The following is a 27,882-nucleotide window of genomic DNA, read 5'->3' as shown; positions in this document are numbered from 1 at the left end:
TCTCGCCTGGTATAGTCCTTTGTTCAACATTCAACAACTAAAATAAACTAATCATCATTCATTATACCTCTTATAACATTAACTAAACAATATTAAATAAACTTTTAAAAAACCTTACTTTTATTTTTTTAATAATAAATTCAAAAGGTCACATTTGCATTTATATTTTATTATTTTCAAAACTTCTAAAATAATCATCATTTTATAAAAAACATTGAGAAAAAAAAATTATAATAAAATTTTTCGTAAAAATGCATATTTTTAGTTTAAAAATGTCATTTTCTAGGCAGTGAAATCTAAAATAATAATTTATTTATAAAATGATGATTATTTTTAAAGTTTTTTTATGTCATTTCGCTTCTTTTAAGACCCAACATGATACACTTTTGAAGAACTATTTTTTTGATAATTATATAGGGACCCGTCTGATGTTTAAGGGGATTGGGCTACCCCAAAAAATATTTTTTTCCGAAAATTTTTTTAATTCTAGTATTATTTTATTATATAGAACACATTTAGAGGATGAGAGCAGACGTTTGAAAAAAAAGTTGTTTTAACAATTAAATATTAAAAATATAATAAACCAAGAATTATAAATATTTAAAAAAATAACTCTATAATGTATAGATATACTACAAATAAATTAGTAAAATCGTCTAAAAAATTATGAAAATTGGATTAGATTTTTCATAGAATAACTTAATCTATGAATTTCGCCAAACGTCGATCACTGCGAAGGTTTTCTTCTAATCGCATATATTTAAGCGGGGCCATTTCTTTATGCCTAACAGTTAAGCAGTTTGTAATTTTAATATGCAAATTATGAAACCGTATGATTTTTTTAATATATTGAAACCGTACGATTTAAAAACAATAATTTAAAATATGAAATAAATTTCAAAAATTAGAATATAAAATATTATAAAACCTGTTTAATCTTAACTCCAAAATGTGTATTTTAAACATAACTTTTTTACAAAAGTTCAAATATTCTTCTTCTTCTTCTTTAGTCATGCTATTCTGTTTTTCTTGAAATTCAGCTTGTTTTTGTTGTAAAATACTAGTTTCCTAGGACGAAATATATACCGTAAAATACAAATCGTAAAATACGATATATATATATATATATATATATATATATATATATATATATATATATATATATATATATATATATATATACCGTAAAATACAAACTGTAAAATATACTTAAAAAAAATCCCGGGAGTTTTGTTTATTAACGCCTCATGACTAAACTATGAATAATGCAAAACTAGGATTCTAAATAAAAATCTGAATCGATATCAGCCTAAGAATTGAAATAATATAAATACTTTTGATACAATATGAGTAATTTCGAAAATTCAGTAAATTCGAAAACTAAGGGTTTGGGTATGGAAAGGCAGTATGTTTTCACTTCATGACTTCATTAGAGATTCAGCTCCATATTTAATCAGGGCTCAGCAGCATATAACATATCAACAATTTTATTAATTGAATTATTATTGACTAAGCTAACATGATCTTAAAAAAATTGACTCAAGGGATTACATCATTTTAAACAAGTAAAATTGACTTAAGGGATTACATCATTTTAAACAAGTAAAATTGACTCAAGGGATTACATCATTTTAAACAAGTAAAATTGACTCAAGGGATTACATCATTTTAATCAAGTAAAATTGACTTAAGGGATTACATCATTTTAAACAAGTAAAATTGACTCAAGGGATTACATCATTTTAAACAAGTAAAATTGACTCAAGGGATTACATCATTTTAAACAAGTAAAATTAGATTTTATGCTTGAATAGTCACTGTTCTTGGTCTTTATTTTTTAACCCTAAAAGTCAAATAATTTGAAATTAGGCAGTTGTGGAGTACTTGGTTTCCTAGTGTTTTCTATCAATTATGAAGTATTGCATGAGAAACTGATAATTAATTTTTCTTCAATTTTTTTTTAATAAAATGTATATTCTATTACAAATACTATAACATCGCATAACCAAAAAAATATATACTTTTGACTTCATAGACCTCAAATCTTACTATCTCTTAATGCACTTTTTGAAAATTTTTTTTTCTTTGTAATAGTTTAAAGTTGGTATGTTCAAAAAAACAATGTTGTGAAGTGAGTTTTAAAAAAACAATGTTGTAATGTGAGTTTTTAAAAAAAAAATGTTATGGACTACATGATAGCTCTAGAATGAATGAGATATGGGAATGGGATAGTGAGAAATAAAAAAGTTGTTTGAAAAATAGTTAGCAAACCTTTTCAAAACATTCTTGAATCTTATTTGCTTTATCAATAAGCCTTTGTTTTAGATTATTAAGACAATCTTCCTTAAGCTTTAATGCATCACTTTGTTTTAAATATTCTGGACTACCCATTTTTGTCAAAAAGGGTCCTAAATAATCAAGTTCAGAATCTGGCTTGGTATCTTCTGCCAGTGGTTGTTTTTCTCCCTAAATTAAAATTGAAACTAGTTATATTTAATAATATTTGAATAAAATTTGAAATATATTTAAATAATGTCAAAGTGTATTCATTTTTAATTTTAGTTGTAAAAATCCAAAATCATATATTTGCAAAGTTATAAAGTGAATTATGAAAATATTTTCATAATTCATTATGAAGTCTTTTTAAATAATAAAAACAAAACAGTAATTTCTTTTTTATTGTTTTAAAAATTAACATTCAAAAGTCATTATATAACAAGTTATAACATGACCAAAGATATAACATGACCAATGATATAACATGACCAATGATATATCAAACTATTAGCTTGTTATACCATCATCAAAAAATCAAGAGAAGAAGTAGAAACATACTTATCATTGTGATAGTATTAATAGAGATATTGAGCACAAACAATTAACATTTATGCTTGTTATATAAAAGATTTCTTTAATTTAAAGCAATTAAAAAATTTAACTTATCTAATTTATATTTGGCACCTAATAATTTAATCCATAAACTGATGAACTGTTACTTTGTTTAAAAAATCCTGATTTTCTGTATATTGTGTATCAAGTACTGCATAAAATGTCAGATCAGTATGCAATAATGCTTCAGTATGGATTTCTAAATAAAGTAACATTAGAGTATACCCATAGTTTACAATAGTACAAAAAGTACAATATTTTTTTGATAATGTTCATAAAAAAAAAATAATGTTCTTTCTTTATGAATCTTATCAAAAATATATGTCAATTTTTGATAGCTTAGGCTTTAACTTTTTCAAAGATTCTCGTTAAACAAATACAAAAATTTATTGATGATGCGAAATATACTCAAATACTGGTGATTACTTAAAATAAAATAAAACTCTGTATAACCACATATAACCACCATGGCTGTTTAGAGCATGGAATACAATTCGCAATAATTAATTCAAAGAAAGATGAAACTTAAAAAAAAAATCTTGTTTTTTGCTATCTATATATAAGTATATTTAAATTTTTTTAGGCTTATATTCTAAAAATCTGGTGTCTATTTTTCTTTCAGCTTTTTCAAGCTAAATTAGTCTCGGATATAACCTTTTCAAGCAAAATTAGTCTTGGATATAACTTTTTCATGCTAAATTAGTCTCGTATATAGCTATTTCAATCTTGGATATAATATAATAAAAGACTTACTAGAATAGAAAAAAATTGAGATGAGAAAAGAAGTATTCAAGAATGAGAAATAAATTTTATTTTATTCAGATTTACCTGCTTTTCTTTTCTTAACTTTGCTTTTGTATTTCTTTCAGTGTCATACATAGAGACTAATAGCTTGACATCAACCTCTTCTTTTTTTCTTTCCATTAAAATTTTACTCATCTGATAAAACAAAATAAAATATATATATAATCATAAATATTTATTTCCAATGTGCCAAAAGATCCATCGACATGGAAAACAAAAAGAGAAAATAACAATAAAGTTATTTTATAGAGGAAAATAATGAGTTATACAAGACTAACTATTTACCTAATTTTTTTTAACATCACAAAATAACGAGTTATACAAGTCTAACTATTTACCTAATTTTTTTTAACATCACAAAACTTTTATGTCATGAAAATGACATTAGGGTTTTGATGTTTAAAAAATTTAATTGCATATAAATGAAATTCAATTTGGATAATTATTTTATTTTAATTAATACAATTACAATTATTTGAAAGAATGATAAATTTATTAAATTTTGCTTTCTTCATCTTATTTTCCTGATCCATATAATTTGCAATTTTTTAAGTCGTCTGTCAATCGTTATCTTGTTCTATAAACTTCATCTTTTTACTTCCAGTAACTCCCAACTCTAATAATGGTTGCTTACAGCCTTGTTGGAAGTAATGATGTTGAAAAAAAATATACATTTTTACATGAGAATTATTATACCAGTACTCAGAATGCTTGCATATCTATATTATAAACATTAAAAGAGTTTTTTCAGCCTTTAAATGAAATAGAGGCTACATCAAAAAATGTTTTTTTTTTTCCTCCTTCTTCTCAAGACCGCTTTTGATATTTCAGATATAATTGACTGAGTATTTTTCTTTTATCCCTCAACCAACATTGTCGTTATTGGTGACTTTAATGCTCATCACACTGGATGACTAAGCTCTAGTACCACTGACCCTGCTAACAACAAGCAATAAACCATAATTTTCATTTACATGACTAGATTTCATTACGTGACTAGAACTCTTTTGTCTTCCTGTTGACAAATGTGCTTCTTACATAACTTCGTGGATTCAGGATAGAATCTTTTGTTCCCTCTCGACGATTCCAGGTCAAGCCTCACTCTTCTCCATAGTTTTCCTCACACTATGCTGCTGCGATTGCCAATCGAAACCATTACTTCCATATTTATCAGCAAAACAACTCTCCAGAAAACAGACGTCTGTTTATTACTGCTAGAAACCATTGTAAAAAGGTTTTGTCTAATGCCAAAGCCCACTATTCTCAGGTCATTAAATCTTGTATCTCATCTCAAAAATTGAGACTTTGTCACCTCACCTAAAGACAAAGCTGAATTGTTTGCTAAAAACTTTTCATCAATATCATCTCTTGATTCCACTAGTTGCGTTCTACCTGATATTGCCAACAAACAGGTTGATTCATTGCTTGACATTCGTATCACTCCAGCTTCTGTATCTAAAGTGATTTCCTGCCTAGACTCTTCTACAGCTTGTGGCCCAGTCAACGTACCTGTTATTGTCTTGCCAAAGTGTTCTCCGGAGCTGTCGTCTATACTCTCAAAACAATTCAACAAGTGCTTATCAGAGTCTAGTTTTCCAGCCTGCTGGAAAGCGGCATCTGTTATCTCTATCTTCAAAAATTCTGGAGAGCGATATGTTTCGCCTAACTACCGTTCCATAAGTCTTCTTCCTACCATAAGCAAGGTTTTTGAATCTTTAATTAACAAACACTTAATTTCTCATCTTGAATCTAATAACTTACTTTCTGACCATCATATGGATTTCGATCTTCTCGTTCAACAGCTGATTTGCTAACAGTAATAACTGACAGGTTTTATCGTGCATTAGATAAAGGTGGAGAGGTTAAGGCCATCACTCTTGCCATTTCAAAAGCTTTTGATAAAGTTTGGCATGCTGGTCTTCTCCATAAGCTTTCTTTTTATGGTGCTTCTGGCAACATCTTTAAGATTATTGAATCCTTCCTTTCCAATCGTAGTTTATAAGTTGTCCCTGATTGACAGCACTCTTCTTCTTATTCTGTAACTTCAGGGGTTCCTCAAGGTTCTATCCTTGGCCCCATACTCTTTTTAATTTACATCAAAGATCTTCCAGATATTCTCACATCTAAGGTGGCATTGTTTGCTGATGATACTACCATTTATTATTGTCCTGATAAGAAACCAACACTCTCTGATTGTTTGGAGGGGGCATTTGAGCTTGAAAAGGATCTCACTTCTGCTACGGCATGGGGCTCACAGTGGCTGGTGAACTTCAATACAGATAAAACTCATTTTTTTTCAGCTAATCATTATCGCAATAATTTAGATTTTCCTATATTTATGAATGGTGATGTACTCAATGAGACATCTACTTTTCATTTTCTAGGATTAACTCTTACTTCCAATCTTTCTTGGAAACCAAGAAAGAAATCAAATCAGTTGCAAAATTAGCATCTGTTAAGGTTGCGTCTCTTTATCAAGCTCAATAAAGAGATGCAACCTTAGAACTTCCTTCATCTTGCTTTCCTGCTTTATATAATTTGCAATCCTTTAAGTCGTCTGTCAATCGTTATCTTGCTCTACAATCTTTATCTTTTCTCTTCCAGTAACTTCCAACTTTAATTATTGGTTGCTTGCAGCTTTGTTGGAAGCGAAGATGCTTAAAAAAAAAAAAAAATTTTTTATTAGTTGAGAAGGAAACATTGATATAGTAGAGCTAATTTAGACGAGTTCCCTTCATACTACTAGTACTTCGTACTACTCATACGCTAAGTAGGCAGAGCCAGGATTTAAACCTGCAATCCCGCTGCTACTGCCTATATTTATTTCCAACTTTTTAGCAGCGCTTTAACCAGCTGAGCTTCCCTGACTCTAACACTAATACTCAAAATTATTGTTATTCTTATCTTTTAAACAGGTAGTTAGCATTGTGACTCATTTTCAAAACAACCTTAATCACTTACCTTGCTCCTTGTTTTGTGTTTTATTTCTTACTTGAACATATGCTCAATTTTTCTCCATGTTCACTCTTAGGTGGTTAAAATCATGCTGTAATCTCACTAAAACTTTTATTGTACATCTTCTACATCAGATTCATCTTAACATTGTACACCTTACTATTACCTTACAGCTATTTTGGATTCTTTTTGTGATTTTATTTGTAATGGTCCAAATACTGATGCCTTTTATTTCTCTGGTGAAAATTATCCCTCATTTAAAATCTCCTAAGTTTAAGCAGGGATGGAAGATTTCTTTTTGTGCAGCAGTTATTTTGAAATATAAACATTTCTTTTATCTTTTTAACAAGAAAAACTCTTTTGAAAATAAGCATTTTTTTTTTACTGCAAGAAATCAAAGCCAAAAAACTTTTTTGATGCTCTGATTATTTTCAGATTACTAAAGGTCTTACAAGCTAAATTGTGTATCTTAGAAGAAGAAAATTGTTTGTGTCATTTACAAAGGTAAATTATACTTTCCATTTCACATACATACATCTAATCTTTCTCAAAGATAGAACTTTTTTTTGAATTAATCGCTTGACCACATACACTCTGTCATCTTAGAAAAACAGGTTAATCCTTTGTTAGAAATCCAAATCACCACAGCTACCAATGCCAAAGTTATTTCTCACATAAACTCATCTACAGCATGTGAACAACATTCCTGTCATCGTTTTACAAAAATGTTCTCCAGATCTCTTTCCATTACTCTATAAACTGCGTAAAAAGTGCTCAAGGAAATCTTGTTTTCTTGTCCTATGGAAAATGACATCTGTGATTCCTTTTTAAAAAAATCTCGAGGTTGCTCTGACTCCTCTAACTATTGCCAAATTAATTTTTTATTATTATTATCTAAGTCTTTCTATTTATAAACTTATAATATCTTATTGTAAGCTGAACAACTTACTCTCTGACAATCAATACAGATTTCAATCCTCCTGCTATACTGTTGATTGGTTAACTGCAATAAAAGAAAGGTTTATTGTGCATTGGAAGTGGTAAAGCAAGGGCTACTGCTCTTGGCATATTAAAAACTTATGATAAAGTTTAACATGTTGGTCTTCTCCATAAGCTCTCTTCATATATACATTTTACAGGTATACATATATATAATATATGTATACCTGTAAAAGTTTCAAAACTTATTGAATCATTCCTTTCTAACTCCATTAATTAATAGTTCTAGTGGACAGCATTGTCTTTCATTTCCATAACTTCTTTGGCACCACAAGGTTCCATCCTTGGTCCTGTGTTGTTTTTATCTATATTAATGATCTTTCTTATAACTTTACCACTTAATCTTACTTCTTATTAATCTAATACACCCATACCATCTAAAGAAAAGGCAAGTGTTATGCAATAATAGAATTATATCAAAACAGGAAAATCTTTCTAAAGAACTGCTAGCTTTAGCGCAAACCTTTGTGTTAAGTTGTTATGCTGAGAAAGATATCAATATATTATTTACTAGAGCTTTGCGATTTAGTCAAAAACAACTAATTAATAAACCCCCTGCAATTATAGATTTATTACCCATAATGACACCTTATTGTGATATTGGGTGAGATAACAATAAAATTGTTGTGAAGAACTGGCATATTAGTAGAGATGACCCCTATTTCATATACATATTATTAGAGATGATTGCTATTTTTAATTTAATATTTCAAATGTAGTTGATCTTGCTCTTGCTGCTTTTCAAATAATCTTTCTTTTTCAAATTTTTTTCAAAATAATTTTCTTCATCTAGTTTTATCTTCAAAAACCAAAAAATTTGTTTAAAAAATAAAAGTTGTATCATTACATCAATATACAATACAAGGTAAAATTTATCTCTACAGCTTTTCAAAAAGTTTTTAAAAATGTAATTGCATTGAGAATTATTCATATGCAAGTTTTTTCTTGAAACGATATTTAACATCAACTGCACAGAAAAACAAAAATAACAAAAAAAAAAAAAAACATTCATTATAAAAGCAAATTTTTATCAGTGTAACAGAACACCTCTTCGTTGTATCAAAAAATTGTTATATAAATATATTTTATATTTAAGTATGTATTTATTTACAAATTTTTTAATACACTGAAAAGGTGTTTTTTCACTTGCTTTCATAGAAGAATTTGCAAAAAAAACCTTTTTTTTCTATATAACTTTTAAATAAAATTAAAATTTCTTCATAAAAACATTGATAAGATATATATAAGTATATATGTATATATATATATAAAATAGAAATAAAGACCTCTGCTTCTGACTCATGAATTTTATCTTCACAAGACTTTTCATCTAATAGCAACTGAGTAAATAAGTTGTAAACGGGAAGCTCTTTATTTGGCTCTTCAGTAACATCAACCTTAATAAAAACATATTCTGAACAATGTCACAAATAAATTCCCTATATAGTTGTGTTATCACTTGTAAAGGATAAAACAAAGAAAAAAAAAGAAAAATGAAAAAAAAAAGATAGAAAAAAAAAAAAAAATCATACCAGATAAGCACTGGTCATATCCTTTGAAAACTTCATGTGATGCAATTTTTCAATCAAGAAACCAGGTGGTTTCATAAACTCTCTATAAGAAGCTGTGATTCGATTATCTTGTAAATGATATTTTATCATTATTCTCTCTTCACCAACTAAAAATGATTTTTCAGCAATGGATTCTTTTTTATCTCTTTGGTGATCATATTTTTCAACCATTTTCTTTACAAATAAGCAAAAACTTATTTAAAGTGAAAAAAAAAAGTTAGTAAAACTTGAAATTTGCAAAAATACCTTTATTGACATGCCATTATTTCCTTGTGGTAAGAACTTTTTTACGCCTTCATCATAATAAGCCTGCCTTGTTGTTAAATAGTCATCTCTGTTTTTAAAAAACTCTAATATTTCTTTTTCATTTTGTTCTCGTCTAACTAAACCATCAACCCGTGAACTAGAAAAAAAGGACTCCAATTTCAAATAAGATATTACTTTAAAATATCTTTTTGTCCATTTAATATTAACTTTTTGTCCATTTAATATTAACTTTACCTTTCATAAAATACCATGATATGATGTCGATCTCCTTTATAAAAATGCTCTATATAACCAGAAGAAAAAAATTAGCATAACTGATTGTATTACATCACAGTGGGCCAGAATTCACTCTTGGACAAAATTAATAACTAATTAAATATTAGGTCTTTATTTACTAAATTTGGCATGAGTACTAATATGAGGTCTGCGCTTTTTATGAAAGTGATATTTTTTATATTTAGTTGCTATGGATACCTAATTTTGCTTAGCAACAACCTATTTTTGGTAGTAGCAGATGTTTTATGTGTGTTATATACTTTAAAATTAGATTGTGCATTATTATGAGGTTTGCATTAACATGAGGTTCTTATGAGGAGGATATTTATCATTTGGTTGCTGTGGTTACCTAGTTTTATGAATACCTAACTTACATAGCAACAACCTAATTTGAAAGTTGCAGATTTTTTATGAGTACTGTATTCACTTATTTTAGCATGAGTACCAAATCGTCATACTTTATATAAAATATGAAATATATAGTTTTTTTAATTTAGTTGATATGGATGCCTATATTGTTTAACAACCAGATACTTTCTTTAGTTACACTCAGATAGAGTTTTGAATAAAATTTTATCGGATTTTCAACCCTCCTATTTAAAATAATTGTTGAGTATTAAATATTTAGGTAATTAATTTTAAGTAAAGATTTAAGTCATTAATAATAAAAACAAAAAATATTGCAATAAAACATTGACAATTTGAAACACATTAACAATTTATAAAACATACATACATGCATAAAATAAGAAGTCATATTTTGGGCAAGTCGACAATCGGAGCCTGAAGCAAATCACTAACTCCTTCTGGGAGTTAAGATTTTGAATTTTGAGAATTTGACCTTTTCATGCTGCTGATTATTGGGTCTGTTGAGCACAAAAGTCGGCATAATACATTATAGTTAGTTTCCAAACAACTGCATTTGCCAGTGTAGTTTTCACGGAAACATTTGAAATCATTGTTTTGTGCTTCCTGTGCCTCTTCAGAGAGCATACCAATAGGCTAGACCATTCTCCTCACAACCTCATGGCCATGTAATAAAATTTTGAGCAAACTTTATGGCATGTAATACCATTGGGTAGCTCTGTACAAATAAATAAGCCACCTAAAAGAGGCAATCAATCATGTAATTACAAAAGCTAAGTTAGCCACAGCTCAGTATAAAAATAATATTAACAAATAAACTTACCTCAAGGCAGTACTTTTGAAACACATTAATTGGTAGAGCTGATGACAATGTGGCCAAGATGACATGCAACTTTTTCAGCAGCAGTACATCTAGCCTTAATACTTTAAATTTGGCACATTTAAATAATGAAATAAAACTTTTATGTTATGCCAATTTTATTATTCATTTATTACAGCTTAAAATGACATTAGCATCCATAACTTTAGTTAAGTATTACCTTTTAAAGGTTAAAATGTAATGAAATAGCAATCAATACTGTTGTTATGCATAAATAATTAAAAAAACTAGGTATCCAAAGCCACCGATTAAAGTTATGACTTCCATAAGAAGTGTGAATCTCATTTTAATACACGTATTTAATTTAGTGTACATAGCACAAATAAAAATCTGTTAAAACAACATTAATGTAAAAATAAGTTGTTGCTATGCTAACAATTTGGTACCATAGCAACCAAATTGTACTCTAATTTGTAGTTCAAATACACCTGTCTACGTCCATAAAACCAAGTGCGTTGACTTCCTTACATTTTAAGGAACAGTTCATGACCATTCATTTGCTACCCTAACCCGCCCCAAAAAAGATGCATTTAATTTGGCACATTTAAGTAATAAAATTAAACTTTTGTGTTATATCTATTCTAATATTCATTTATTACACCTTAAAATGACATTAACATCTATAACTGTGGCTAAGTATTACCTTTTAAATGTTAAACTATAATAGGATAGCAATCAATACTGTTGTTATGCAAAAATAAATAATTAAAACTGTGTAACAAGGTTAAACAAAATTATAAAAAACTTTTCACCAAATGATTATAAAGCTGTTCCGGAAACATGATTAAAAATTATTTAACAACAAATATAATAAAATAACTTCAGAACTTTAATTAGATATATATATATATATATAGAACATTGTATATGATTTTTAGACAGATTGGATCATGTCAAAATTTTGACTTTTGTACATAGCAGGCCCAATGTGTATATATGGCACAACTCATATTGGTGTATTGTATAGTAAAAAATTTTTTTGCACTTTTTGAACACAAAAATGAAGCTACTTAAATATAAAAAAAAGAACAACATTAGGAAAATAATTTTAAACAAGAATAATATTTTTAACAATGATTTTAAAAGTTATAAAAATTTTAAAGTGTTAGTTAATGTAATTTAGTGATTAAAATTCATTTAAAATATAATAAATCTATTAATTAATGTTCAAAGAAATGATAAATATTTTATATTTTTTATTTTATATATAGTAGATGGATAGCCCACAAGCCATACAGTATCAATGTATCAAGCTATGTGCCCGTTATGTAGTATTTATGTAGTAGCTATATTCTAGAAAGAATAAATTTAAAATGTAATTTAGTTAATTTAAAATCCCAACTAATTCTTCCTGCGATTGTGTGGGCTTACCTACTAGTGACATTAAGTTTTTTTTCAAATGAATCAATAGTTCCTTACAAAATACAAACAAATCTTACCCTTTAGTCCATAATTGTGACCTGGAGCAAATTGATCATTTATCCAACCAGTCTTTGTGTTATGAATTCGCTTTTCAAGCCTGTCATTTCTGTGTTTAAAAATCTCTTGTACTTCAACAATACCTGTTTAATGTAGAACAAACATAACATCAACATTTAATATAAAAATATAATCTTTAAAGATATTATGCAAGTAATGGAAAAATTAATAAAGTTTGTATACTTTGTTTTAGTCAATAATGGTAGATATGTCACAACAGCCAACATAATTTTTTAGTATTTTTAAAGACAAATAACACCTCTGAACCATAAAGTCAAATAGTTTTTCTATTATCATAAGTGTGAAAAATGTATAAAATCTAATGATGACACAAAAACTCATAAGTTTCATATTATAAACCAAAATTTTTTGATGTTTGTTTAAATAGCCTGATTACATTTTTTAAAGCATGTAATTTTAATAAAAGTTTTAATTATTTATTGAATGATGCTAAAGAAGTTTAACCATAAATACTTTTTTTGTTGTTGTTATTAAGGTGCTCCCAGAAGTCCTTACGGTCTTTAATTAGAAAACTCATGCCTACTTCCTTACCAATGTCGCTTATTGGGCTAGAACCTTGAACCTAGGATCTCTTGATTCTGAGCCAGAAATTTAACCACTGCACAAGGGCTGCATTAACCTCAAAAAATATTAACATAGAACCTCAAAAAAAAAATTATTCTTCCTATGAATACAATGATCTATGCACAACATACTTAAAAATTTAGTAGATTATAACTTTAACACTCAAGATGTTACTTTAACACCCAAGATTGTTACTTTAACATCCAAGATGAGTATCACCACATCATTAAATAAATAGCATCAGTGATGAACATCATCAGTGAATGATCAGCATTAATGGGTGAACAACACCAAATATTTTTTATCTTATGGAATATTATTAAGTTCAAAAATTAAAAAAAAAAACTTTTTGAAAAAGTTGAAAATATATTTAATAATAAAATTGTCAATAAACAAAAGTGCTTCAGAAATTAATAAAATAAAATTATGAAAAATATTAAATGTTTATGAAAAATTAAATACTAAAGTAAAAGTTTAAAGATATTGTTAGCAAATAAAAAATAATAATTTCAATGTTTACATGATGTTGATCCTTTAAAACTTAAACTATGACATAAAACAAGTAATATTGCTATTATTTGGCATAAAACAATTGAAGTAGGGGAGGGAGGGGAGCATTGGGCAGTCGGGAGGTTTGGGCACCCCCTCATTTCTCATAATCTATTCTAGATATTTTTTGTTTTCTACCATAACACTATAGTTTTATAACTGGCAACACCGCTCATCAAAAGTGTCTCTGTCATTTCACTTGGTTGCGTACTAAAGTAAATATTTTGTTTGGGATTTGAAGAAAGATAACAAAGAAATCTGCAAGAAAGTGTAAGTATCTGTGTTAACTTTTTCTTTTGCATTTAATAAACAATATATTTACCTGGCAATTAGGATTTAACATTTGATAAAAATAAACTTATTCAAATCTATTTGAAAAGTGTGGTTATAGGGAGCATTGGGCATGCAGGTAGGAGGGAGGTTTGGGCATGCCCAATGCTCCCCCTTTTTTATAGTTTGTTTTGGTGTCATACGTTTATAGTTTTTTGCTATGCTTATTGAATTGAATGTTTAATCATTTCTTTTCAGGACAATGCCGTTTTCATTTAAAAAAAGAAATAAATGACGTGAAATACCTAAAGATGTTATTTTGCGCGCAGGAAAAATAACATCGTTAGGAAAAATTAAAATTACTGCAATTAAATATGATATACCCAGGTCTAACCTTCAAAGATACATAAAACAGGGTGGCGTTGTGAAAGATATTTCTTCTAAATTTATATCATCCCAAATATTCATGAAAGACGAAAAAATTTCAGAATATCTTGTAACATTATTTAAACTAAACCATGGAATGTCAAAACTGAAGGCTCGTGAATTGGTTTACGAATACGCCACTGCTATTAATAAAAAAATACCACACAACTGGACAGAGAAGAAACTTGCATCCAATGATTGGCTAAAGGGATTTTTTAAAAGACAACCTCATCTTTCGATAAGGACACCAGAAGCTACCAGTCTCTCACGTGCCACAAGTTTCAATAAGAAAAATGTCAGAGATTTTTTTGAAAATCTTAAAACTGTATATGAACGGCATTGCTTCGGCCCTGAGTCTATTTACAATATAGACGAAACTGGATTATCAACAGTACAACGAACCCAGAAAGTGATTGCTCTCAGAGGCACTAAGCAAGTTGGGCAAGTAACGTCAGCTGAAAGAAGACAAGCCTCTTTGGGCTATACCAAATTTAAGATAAGTCTTATTAAGTCCTACATCGTGCAGTATTTATTCCAAGTGACATTGTTTAATTTTTTGTAAAGTCTATGATAAGAAAAAATGTTTGTATTACAAGTTGGATTACAATTTTTTATAGCAATGCTATATAATACTTAAGCATAGTAGTATATTAAAACAATATCGTGCATATTAAATACAGTGCCCAAACCTCCCCACAGGGGTGCCCAAACCTCCCAACCACAGGGAGGTTTGGGCACTTTGGACATGTGTTAGAAAATCTTATGTAACTTTGCGAGTAATTTTAATACTAAAACTCTTCTTAGCAATAATTACAGCCAAATATGTGTGCTAGATATATTTGAAATAAAATTTTAATTATAATAAAAAATAACAGTTTTATTAGCATTTATGTGAAAAAGTGCCCAATGCTCCCCACTCTCCCCTAATATTGCTATTATTTGACATATTGCAACTAAATTAGTAGTTTTAGTTTAATAATTTGAAAATAGAAAAGCATAAACATATAAGTCAAATAACTATTTATTAACTATAATCTTTTGTTTTTTGGCTGCTATATATATGTACATAATGACACAAAAAAAATAATTTACTATCATGTTTTATTAAACTTTTATGTTTAGTAAAAAAAAAATTAGTGTAGCTAACTGATGAATAATTGATTGAAATCAACAAATGAACAAAACTATCTGATGAATGAATGAGTCAGATATGTGGCAGTATACTAATGATAGAATTCCAGCTCAAAATTAAGAGAAGTTTGAAGTTTACATCCACTTTATGTCAGTTGAGATTTGAACTTCAGACCTCTAAAAAAAGATTTAAAAAAACGTGAACAAGTATAAAAAGAACAATATTCTTGAATTTTCCACTTGTTTTAATAAGATTTAAATTCAAGCAAGTATTAACAAAAATCTTGTTGTTACTAAATCTATTTAAGTTATTACTGTTCATAATCATTCCCAGCAACTTACCCCCAACATCGTCTAAGACCGATATTTTTGAGATAAGTCCATCTTTATTAGAGTATTCACAAAATTTATCAAGCTTAGCATTTTTGTAAAGGATTGTCTTCTTTCCAGAACAGCTTGTTTGAAAATCTACAGCACAATAATAGCCTTTTAATATAGTAAATATAATTTTTTCTTTTTTTAAAAACTCTTATTTAAAAAAAAAATCGTCCTCACAAATTAAAATAAAAAAATGATGTGAACAGTACCTTTTTCAGACACTTCAATTTTGTCTACCCATGATGGAGGAATGTTCACAATATCATCATAGACATCTTCCTAAAATCAATGTAAAAGAACTAACTTAGAAAGGTATTATTGTGATATGTAATTACTAAAGTTATGCAACAAATAAATTCTGTTTAAAAATTATCGCCAAATTAAAGGCTAAAACTTACATTTTTTGTTACATTTGAGGATATTAAGTTTTTGCTATCGTTTGTTAAGAGCATTATATATAACATTTGTTAAGACCTTTATATATATCATTTGTAAGAGCTCAAAATAAAAATTTATTTTACTATATTTAATGATATGATTCTTCAAACTCTAACAATGTTATTAAACAAATAAAAAATGTCCTGCAAGTGAAAAGTAGTAATAATGCCCATAGAACATACCTCGCATCACAAATAATTAAATATATATATGAATAGCCAAATATTTTCAATTTTTAGTAGTATCTATTCCACTAAAAACTAAATTTGTGTTTTTGAGTTGAGAGTTGAGAGAGAGAAAGTTAAAAATAAAATTAAAAAGAAAGAGAGAGAGCAGCCTTATTGACTGTCATAGCTACCTCTAAAGGCTCAAGGAGGTGATAAGTTCACGTTGATAAAAAAAAAACAACCTTAACCAAAAACTTAAAAACATGATTTAATAGCTTTTATACAAAAAATTTTTTTCAAAAAAATATTTAAAAACATCTACTTTTGTAATCCATTAGAAGTTACACTACTAAACTTTAGAGTTTTGGTCATATAAAGAAAACTTTGTAGTTCTGAAACACTTCCAAATCATAGAAAAATTGATGTACGTCATGCAATTAGCATCTAAAATGTGTGGAAAAAAAATCAAGTCATTGTTTTATATTAGTTTTTGCCTTGTGCTACATTATTTCAATATTAAAGTTTCACGTGATACAAAAACATCTCTCTTTTTATAAAAAACTAAAAATGTGGCACTATTTTTAAACAGAACCAACAAAAGTAAAAAACAGCAAACTACTTCTTCTTCATTAGCATCTAGTGAATTAGGTAAAATAACAAAAGGTTTGTCTTTGTTCGGGAACATAAATTCCCACTTTATGGGATCACCCAAATCATATGAAATTTTCTAAACAAAAACAAAAAAATCATTCTAAATAAGTTATTTTTTAGAGTTTTCATTAATTATCTCAGTAAATTGATGAAAACCCTAAAATTCTAAAAAAAACTCTAAAATTAAATATTTAAAATTAAAACTCTAAAAACTCTAAAGTTAAATATCTCAATTAATGAAAACTCTAAAATTCTTAATTTAAAAAAAAAGTTTCAAAAACCTATGATGGATAAATATAGTTATAAAAAAATTATAAACACACACACAACACATATAGAATAATCCTAAAGATTCCAATCTAAAAGTTACTTTAATGCCTTCAGAGCAATCTTGCATATTAATCCAAACATTTCTGTGGTTCCAAATATTTTCAATACCTAAATATTCACAATGATCAACAGGTTTGCTTATTCCTGTTAAAGTTTCAATAAAAAAGTTTTCAGGAACTTCTCTTTTACCAGAGAGAACCAGTACCCAACAATGTACACGTAAACCATACAAATTATCTTTCTGTGTTGGATTTCGCAGTGACTATTTTGTTAAAAAATAATAAGTTATTCATTGATTCATTTTCTTACTATCTATTAAAATTAGATAATCAACATTTCAGTACAAAATGTTTCAAATCAACTTTTATTAATTTTTTTTAACAGTTTAATCTGAATGACAAATTATAATATAAGACTAGATATATATGATAAAACTACCAGTATTTTATGCTTTTCCTCTTCCTTTCTTTTATAATCCTCTTCCTGTATCCTTGCAATTCTTTTGGCTTCCATTTGAGTTTCAAACTGACTAACAAGACATTTAGGTGGTTTCACTGCATATTTATTTAAAATTTCCTTTTGATTTATTTCTTTTATCTATAAAGTAAACCAATTTTTCAATTAAATTCAGCAAAACTATTTTTCAAAAAGTAAAATATGAAGTGTTTTAATAAGGCTATTAGTCAAAACAAAATTTACAATATTAAACTTTAAATCAAATTCAGATTCGATATGAAAGTAAATATTAATTGTAAACTTGTATACTTTGTTGGGAACTAAAAATAATAAATCAGTTTCTCGTAACTTTCATCAAACATCAAACTATTTTATAAAATTTTATAAAAATTTCTATTAAAAAATTATTTCAAAAAACACAAAACTGAACTTTACCTCATCTTTTTTTAATAAAAATGGGCAATCTTTCTGTGATTCATCCATCAAAGTAACTTCTTTAGTTGCATATCCACTAACACAATAAGCATCATAGCCAGAACCAATCAATAAAGAACACAACAGGATTGCATAGTCAAAACAAGTACCTTTTTGTAGTTTCAAAGTTGTTGTTGGTGATGATACAACTGAAGGCTATTCATATATATATATATATATATATATATATATATATATATATATATATATATATATATATATATATATATATATATATATATATATATATATATATATATATATATATAGAACCCTTAGATGTTGTCCGAAAGTTTTTTCGATATTTTGTTGACAAAAAGTAAAAATTAAAATGCAAGACCGGAATTTTTTTTTTTTAATAATGATAGACTGCCTGCCCCAACCAAACCCTCAGTCGATGTAGCAGCACTCCCTTTCGGGTCAGGCTATTTGTCAGTCGATGTAGCAGCACTCCCTTGCGAGTCAGGCTATTTGTCAGTCGATGTAGCAGCACTCCCTTGCGAGTCAGGCTATTTGTCAGTCGATGTAGCAGCACTCCCTTGCGAGTCAGGCTATAAGATAGTCGATGTAGCAACACTCCGCGCATGATTTACAGTAAAAAAAATAAAAATAAAAACATTTTATTAAAAAAAATAAAAATAAAAACATTTTATTAAAAAAAATAAAAATAAAAACATTGTTTATATTGTTAAAAACATTCAAAATGTTTTAAAAACATTCAGAATGTTTTTAAAAACATTCCGGTCAATTAAATTTGCGTTTTTGTGGTTTTTTTAAAAAACGATTAATTTGTAATTAATGGTTTTTACTTTCGTCCAACACGGAAATGTTGGACGAAAGTCAAAAGTAATTAAAAGTGACGTATGTGTTGGCGTAAGAATCACTTTTTTCCTTCCGCTCTTCCTAAAGCCAACAAACTATAGAACTATATATATATATATATATATATATATATATATATATATATATATATATATATATATATATATATATATGTATATATTTAAACAACTTTAAAATGTATTCTACAAAATAGAGTGCTCAATGTTCTTAAAAGAACAGAGCAATTATAAATTATTAGAAAATTACTTAAGAAAATTTTTTTTCATTTTACACTGTGTTTCATCAATAAAGACTTATCAGAAAAAGACTTTTTGATGAGTCTTTATTGATGAAACACAGTGTTAAATGAAAAAAAATTTTTGTTAAGTGATTTTCTACTAATTTATATATATATATATATATATATATATATATATATATATATATATATATATATATATATATATATATATATATATATATATATATATATATATATATTCATATATATATATATATATATATATATTCATATATATATATATATAGTGATGTGCGAAACTAAGATTTAAAGTTCGAAACGATTCCAAACGAAACTAAGACACTTTCGTTCAAATTCAATTCGATTCGAAAGTACCCTGCACTGATATTGAAATTTGGTATTTAAATAGTAATAATTTATAGTGTGTCACAGAACACAGAACAGAAATGAAACATTATACATTTTATATTTAATAACCAATCATATTGCAGTTTTATAATGTAAACAAAATACTAAGCAACACAGACTTGACTCTAGAGTCAAATAAAAGTAAATGAAATCAAATGAGACTAGTATCATACAATACAATTACAATGTGTAATAATTCAAGTTAAAAAAAATCAAGTCAAGTACTTGTAATGCAGTGCATAGAATAAAGACTAGGACTAGTATTATATTTACAGTTATAGTTTAACAGATAATACAATACAAGTAAAAGTACAATGCTATAATGAATGCAAATGCTTACAGTTATGTAAAGTAGTAGTACATGCATAGGCAATTGTTCCAAAAAGTCCAAGACCTTAATCTACAATGTACTGTACTGACTGTGGCTGGCAGGGCAGTCTGGCTTCGGTACGCTACTGCTATGTGCTATACTACAAATTTTCATGAATAAAAGTTAGTTCAGTCACATGCTCAGAGAGTAGAGTAGATTACATCGCCTTCTTGTAACAATGTTAAAAGAAGTCAAGTTCAATCTCTCCAAATTTACAGAAGTTGCTGGAATAGCCAATAGTGCCCTCGCTATTCTTGAGAGTTTTGGCAGACGGCGATGATTAACTTTCCACCAATCAAGTACATTGGCATTCCTTCCAATAGGAGGTTCAATCATATACATTCTGACCTCCTCTTGTACAGAAGCTGCATCATCAACTGGTAGCATCCTATTTGCAGTTGCTGTTGTAAGCATGCTGTCGAAGTCATCCCATAAACTACTTGGCTTGGAGACTGCAGCTGATGTTCGACCAGGACCTGAACCAGGACCAGCACTTCCAAAAGCAGGAGCAGGAGCACCAGCACTAGCAGATGTTCCTACAAAGTATTATATAATATAAATAGATGTAAAACTAAAATAGCAAAGAGAAATGAAAACCTATGCATTATTGTTTTATTATTCATCTGTAATTAAATTAAACCACAATGCAGTAAATCTGAAAGTTAAATCTGAACTGCAGGCCATTACCATTACCATCAAGTCTTAATCTGTGTTAATCACGTAACATAAAACGTAATTGAATTGTACCTTGAATTAAGTTTGTGTCATGATCGCTCAAGGCACAATGTCCACCTCCACCAACACCAGTACCGCCACGAGATCGGAATTCTTTAGAGTACTGATGAAGACTGTCTACAACAGTAGCTTGCTGTTGTTCAGAGAAGAAGATGGATTTGTAGCATGGATCAAGAAATGTACATGCTGCATCAGGCAAAGCTGATATGAATTGCGGAAATGGTCGGTCTAGTTTTAACTTTAATTTTTGAGCAATAAGTACACCATAACCCTTATGTGAAGGATCATTGATGAATTGCTGCAATTGCTGATTTAAGCCATGCAAAGCCGGAATTTTCATAGACAACGTTGGGTAGTTCTTGACACATAATTCTCTACTTGCTTGTTCAAATGGAGCAAGAATTGTGTGATAGCCTTCAGCAAGCTTCCAGTCTGCATTAGTCAAGTTATCAATTTTTTCACTTATTGCTAGCTCTGCAGATATAGCATCTTATTCTTCGCATAATCTCTTCAATATAAAGTAATCCGAGTTTCACCTAGTAGCAACATTGATTATCAGTTCTCGTTCTACCTTTCCTAATCGCTTCTGCTCTCTGTGCAAATTCTGTGTAGCCTGGCAGCTATGGTGATAATGTGACAAAATATGACGGCTTTTGGAAAGGACAGTCTGCATTCCATCAATTTCACTCACGGCATCATTGATGGTTAATTGTAAAGTGTGATCAAAACAAAAAAGATCATAAAATAATTGTGAGAGATTCATGGCACTTTTCATATTACTGCCATTATCACACAACGCATAAATTGGTTCCCAATTATCAATAGTCTTGTCTAAAGATTCAAGAATGCTTTCGCTGGTATGTTCTCCTGGAAACGGCTTGTTTTCTAATGCAAATGTCTTTAGCTCAAATTCAGGGTTTACATATGACAGACAGAAATAAATAAATGGATCTTGCGCCCTCGAAGTCCACAGGTCAGTCGTGAATGAATACGAAGGAATATCTTCAAAATCTCGATATATTTCATTAGCGGTTTTCTGTTTTACACTATAATATAACACAGGTATAACTGATCTTGAAAACGTAGTTCTGCTTGGCACCAGATATTGTGGTTCCATTAATTTCATCAGTTCTTTGAATCCTCTGCCTTCTACAAAGTCGTATGGCAACATGTCTAAAGCAAGCATGCGACCAACCGAATTCGTTATAGCGATGGCATTTGGATGACTTGACGACCAATGTGCTTTCTTATTAAAAAGGTCATCAACTTTACTTATGCTTCTTATTTTCATTTTTCAGTTCTTGTTCTGCAAGTTTTCTTTTATGATTCTCTTCATTTCTTGCTACACACTCTTTATGCGCTTTCGGATGAGCAGCACGTAGGTGAGCATAAAGACCTGTTGTTGCTTCAGTTGGACACTGAACAGGTAACTTGCATGTTCCTATTTTGCAAATGCCTATAATTCTATTGGCATTCGTTTTTTGTCTACTAAAAAATTCCCAGACAATACTTCGACAATTACCATCGTTACTTTCCGCCATTGTGGAACTGTATAACTTTTTTCTTTCACTTTTAAACGATAAAATTCGATTAACTTTGGGTTCACTTCAAAACAAAGATACTATACTTCGAAAATTCGAATTGTTCGAAACTAAAAAAAAAGTTCGATTCGAAACAAAACTAAAAGTCAGTTTCGAATTCGCAATCAAAGTTTCGAATTTCACACATCACTATATATATTTATATATATATATATATATATATATATATATATATATATATATATATATATATATATATATATATATATATATATATATATATATATATATATATATATATATATATATATATATATATGTATATATATATATATATATATATATATATATATGTATATATATATATATGTATGTATATACGGTGGTGGCATAAAGTCTTTGCCACACTGTTGGATTTTACACAACTTGTACTTAGGTTACCTTGATATATTACTTTTTAAAGCTTTTCCTTCAGGAATTTGTCTAAATCTCCCGCATTATTAGCAACGGTTTTCATATAGTTTAACTTGTTAATTTAATTGCTATTGTTGGTTGATTGAGACACCTGCCACTATCTTCAATACAATCTGTATTATACTGGTAAGTAAAATATAGTTTTTGGATGTTTGTGCGCATATTTGTTGAAATTTGTAGTTGCTGTATACCACATATTATCACTCTATAACTTTTAATACAATTGTGATTGGTTTAACACCATAGTAATTATCAATTACTAATTATAATTAGTAATTATAATTAGTCTAATTAACTACAATTACACATATATCATTATTTCACACCAAATCTCTCATTTATTTTTTATTCTTGTCAACTAAACTTAACGTGAACAATTATTTTCTACATAATTTTATGAATTATTAGAAAAAAATGTGCTTTTTTGTATAGGATTGTTATTGATATGGCCATCCCATTATCTCTTAAACGACGCCTGCAAATAGTGGTAATGGCAAAACAAGGAATTTCCTACAGGGACATTGCTAAAGCATTAAAGGTTAGCTTGAGGACTGTCACCTACACCATCAAAAGAGAGAGAGAGACTGGGACAGTAAAAGACAAAAAGCGTTCTGGCAGACCACGCAAAACAACCATTCGGGAAGATAGGCTTCTGATGTAGCCGATCACGGCATCTGATGTAGCCAGTTACATGGAATATGCTCCCTGCCACAAAGCCAAAAAAGTCACTGAATACTTTCGAACCGCATGCATCAATGTGATTGAATGGCCACCACAAAGTCCTGACTTAAACCCCATTGAAAAAATAAAAGTGTTTTGTTTTAAATTGCAACTTTTTTGTCAATTTCTTTAACTTTTATGAAAAATGGCATTTAACCAGTTTTTTTTTAAATTATATTATTTAGTATTTATTTAAAGCATTTTATTTTAATTTAAATAGCAGAAAAAAATGTGTTATTTAAATTGTACAGGCTAACTTGAAAATTGCCATCCTGCCAGCGCTTTTTTGTGCACTGGCATTAAATTTCAAATGGAGAAGACTCGGAATACTGTTATGTTTGGGCTGGTTATTTTAATGATACTCATTCTCTTCCAGCACCAAAAACAATCCAAAAAAGCATTGTAAACATAGTTTTACACACTTTATCTGCCAGACTTTAGCTTCTCCCATCAGCATAAAGTTGTATCTCTTTCGTTTTTCTATAAATCTACCATTATCACCTTAGCTGCTTAAAGAAGTTATTATCTCTAGTTCTATTAACCAAAACTCATTTTTGCTTGACTCATCATTCAGTAAAATCTTATTCTTTTACTCTATCTGTCTCTGCATGCTTTAAAAACTTTTATTTATCTAGTTTTTTTCCCAGCCTTTCAACCCTTTGGATTTCTTTTCCATCTTCATGTTTTCATGACTCATACAACCCACAACTTTTCAAGTCTTCTGTAAACTGTTTCCTTGCTCTTTACCTGATGTTTAAAGAGATTTTTTTAAAATTATTTTATTATAAACAAAAACTTAGTGTTCTTCCTTTGATCATATTTTTATTTAAGTGGCATATCAATCACTTGCTTATAATTATTACAATTGTTTTTATTGTTTTTTTTATTTTTTATTTTTTTTATTTTTAAAATTACTTTTATTTACACTATTATTATTATTACTTTTTATTTATTAATTTTTTTGCATCATTCTAGTATTTTGTTATACATAATTATACATAATATAATATACATATATCTAAAGTAAAAATGTAAAACTGTGTCAAACAACTTTCCTCTATTTTTCTAAGCTGGTTTTGAACTAGTTTTTTGTTGACAACTTTTATCTAGGTACATAGATGAAAAAAAAATTATTACTATTTGAAAAAAAAAATGTTATTGTATTTGTTAAACAAATATTACTACTTGTTAAACTTTTTTTAAATGACTAGTACTAATTTCTTTAACAAATAGTACTGCTTATATAAATAAATATATGTATATATATATATATATATATATATATATATATATATATATACATATATATATATATCGCCTATTCCTACCTACACTATTATATATAGACACTGCCTATCAATAAGCTTATCAGTGAATTTTCTAGCATAACTAAGTATGCATTCATTATTGTTATTACTATTATTAATTTATTTGAGATAATACAGATTTATGCAAAATAAACAAACAAAAAAGTTTAAAAACATTTAAGAGCAGATAAACAGCTCTTAACTAACATGTCATAATACATTAACACTTTAGAGCTTTAAACCAAGAGTTTAAATTGTGCAAAATATCATAGATAAACCAAGTTCAGGGTGACATAAGAGTAACTCTATCTTGATGCTTCAAAACATAGAACTTCTTTACACATTTTACATATACATCTTTAAGTTTCTTTAACACAGTGATAGTAAAACTTTGCTGCAGAACTATGCCATAAAACTAAGTGCAATATTTATAAAAAAAAACATAATTTGACAGATTATAGTTACCAATTGACATTATAATTACTAATTCTTCATTTACTAAATCATGACTCTGAAAGCTGTGAAGCAAAACAGATTGCTCATTATTACATCAGAAACATCACCAGATTTCTTTTAAATTTGTGGTAGATATGTTGTTTGCATCAATCTGAAGGCAAATAGATGCTTAACACATGTTAAAAAATATTATTACAATATTAAATGCACAGACAGTAACTTGCATGTAAATTGGTCATGATTATGTTTCATTACTTCATAAATGTGACCAGCAATTGGCTTGCCATTTCTATCCCATTTAAGATCTGTTATGACAACCTCATGTTTATATGCAACTAATTCAAACCAGCCAGCAATGCTGTATTCATTTATTCTAAACCACCTTTGCAAAATAAATGTAAGTATAGATTGTGGGGTACATGAATTAATAAAATTATAATAAATATTGATATATAATTAGACAACACAACATCTTATAATAATGACATGATGATAGCAAGTTTTTTGTTTTATCTAAGGACGCAATTTCCTAATACATTTTGTGTACTTTAAATTTTCAGAATTAGAAGAAAAAGCAAAGAATAATGAAAAAATGCATTGTTTTCCTAACCCAGTGCCTCAGTCAATGTAGCACTGACTAAACTGTTAATAAATAAAAATGTGGAAAAATCAGGTTTAATTTTAAGTTGAGGAAGTTTTATTTTTAAGTAAAAGGGATAGTGGTTTGTCAGGTAACAGTAATGCAATTATCAGTATAAAACAGTGTGTTGAAATTAGTAATGAATTGTTTTTACATAGTTACCAAATTAATAGGTGAGTCTAATGGCTTGAAAGTTAAATAATCAGCAACAAATCTGGAGCAACCAATAAAGTTGTACATTTCTAGATGCTTTACAAGAGTGGGACGTATTGTTGAACAAATAAATTTCTACAAAAAAAAAACTATTTTAAGAATGAAAAAATACAAATAATAAACTTGTAACTAAAATTATATCAATAAAAAATTAAATTGTATGTAAGTATTAGTAAACTATACAAATACTAAACTAAAAATCAAGCAGTAGCCTTTAAACAAGACAAAGTAGCAAGTAAATACCTCTACTCCAAACTCATTCTTTGGTGCTAGCAACAAAAGTTTTCGATCAGGATAAAGTTGACAGTATTGCCTCTGGAAGTTCTCACAACATGATAGCATATGCTTTTCTTGCTCATTATTTTCGAAATATGATTTGGGATAGTAATCCTTATTTGCATTTCTAAAAATAAAATTCAACTCTCAGGTTAGAAAAGAGTAATGTATTTGTAAAGTGTTTCAATTAAATAATAACTTTATAAATAAGTATTTAATTTTATTTATTATTTAACTACTTAATAAGTAGCTATAAGTAGTTTTTACACAGGCTTCATGAAAGTGCTTTTAAAATTTTTTACATTTTCTAACCTCTATAAGGAGAAAGAATACATGGGTCTCATGAATTGGTTTTATCACTCACACATGGAGAAAAATCTGAAACCCATATATTTTCTTACCTTCTTACTGTAATGATAATTCCTGTATTTACAAAATTTTAGCATAATAAATCCCCACTATTTTTTAAATGAACTAGTTCATTAAATGTTTTAATTTGGCATCCTAAATGTCTTACTTTTAGATAACTCAATTTATATATAAAAACCTTAGTTACCTAGGACCATCATTCGTAATTTTTGTATTCTACAACTACTCCTTCATTTGATTGAATATTGTAAATAATCAAAAAATGATTAAATATAACATTAAAAAAAAGTTTATGCTTAAAAGATTTAAAGCTTTAATTAAAGCTAGAAGTTAATAGTATTAACTTCTAATACTAATACTTCTAATACTATTAACTTCTAGCTTTACTCTAGCTATACTTAACTTTCAATATCTATTAAAAATAGATATTTGATACATTAAATATGGTATTGCATATAAGTGAATGACTAAACGTTAAACTAACTTAATAACTGTTAAGAGCAATGACTTAACCGTAACCTAAACTATTTGAAATAGAATTAGCGAAATTCCTTTCCCATCACTGTTAAACCTCCTACATAATTTTACAAGATTATTTTTAATTTTGTTTTAAATAAATAACTGTTTTAAAATAATTTTTTTTTAATTTTAAAGCGAAAAATGAAGTGCTGAGAAATACATGGCGGTCAATGTAAATGCACATCTTTTTCACACACATTACAATTTTGCAAACATGGATATTTTAGAAATTTCATATCCGTTTTTTTAACAAAGTATTTCAAAGAATTTAATTTATATATTTAAGCTTTTAATTTAATTACTTCACACTTTCAGGTGCTGAAATTGACATAGAAGTCATTGTGATCATGAGGCGTCGTTCTCTGGAATATATGCATCCGTAACAACAGCAGTGAAGCACTTGTTTACAATTGACTCGATCAACCACAA

The 27,882-nt window shown here is 28.1% G+C and overlaps 1 protein-coding gene across 4 annotated transcripts; it reads right to left on the bottom strand.

Annotated features, from left to right (window-relative positions):
• Window positions 1-535: 535 nt before the first annotated feature.
• Window positions 536-27,882, bottom strand: LOC100198376 (dynein regulatory complex subunit 7). 4 transcript variants are annotated; one of them, XM_065805471.1, is made up of 19 exons: window positions 27,756-27,882; window positions 26,533-26,692; window positions 26,239-26,364; window positions 18,303-18,497; window positions 17,850-18,008; window positions 17,601-17,673; window positions 17,452-17,519; window positions 17,050-17,157; window positions 16,035-16,104; window positions 15,790-15,915; window positions 12,447-12,569; window positions 9,720-9,768; window positions 9,465-9,621; window positions 9,180-9,392; window positions 8,934-9,044; window positions 3,718-3,828; window positions 2,272-2,466; window positions 929-1,068; window positions 536-784 (listed from the first exon to the last, which is right to left on the bottom strand). In XM_065805471.1, exons 1-19 carry the CDS (start codon window positions 27,800-27,802, stop codon window positions 700-702), a joined length of 2,316 nt encoding a protein of 771 aa, XP_065661543.1. In that variant the 5' UTR covers window positions 27,803-27,882; the 3' UTR covers window positions 536-699. The 4 variants fall into 4 exon arrangements, 3 of the variants coding, with proteins under 3 accessions (XP_065661543.1, XP_065661542.1, XP_065661544.1); XM_065805470.1 differs by having other exon boundaries at window positions 17,452-17,673; XR_010640817.1 differs by lacking the exons at window positions 536-784; window positions 929-1,068 and adding an exon at window positions 2,962-3,088 and having other exon boundaries at window positions 2,341-2,466; window positions 17,452-17,673.

The sequence above is a fragment of the Hydra vulgaris genome, chromosome 09 (genome assembly GCF_038396675.1).
Source record: "Hydra vulgaris chromosome 09, alternate assembly HydraT2T_AEP".
Classification (NCBI taxonomy): Eukaryota; Metazoa; Cnidaria; class Hydrozoa; order Anthoathecata; family Hydridae; genus Hydra; species Hydra vulgaris.
Note: the sequence above shows the minus strand (reverse complement) of the source record. Positions and strands in the feature narration are given on the sequence as shown.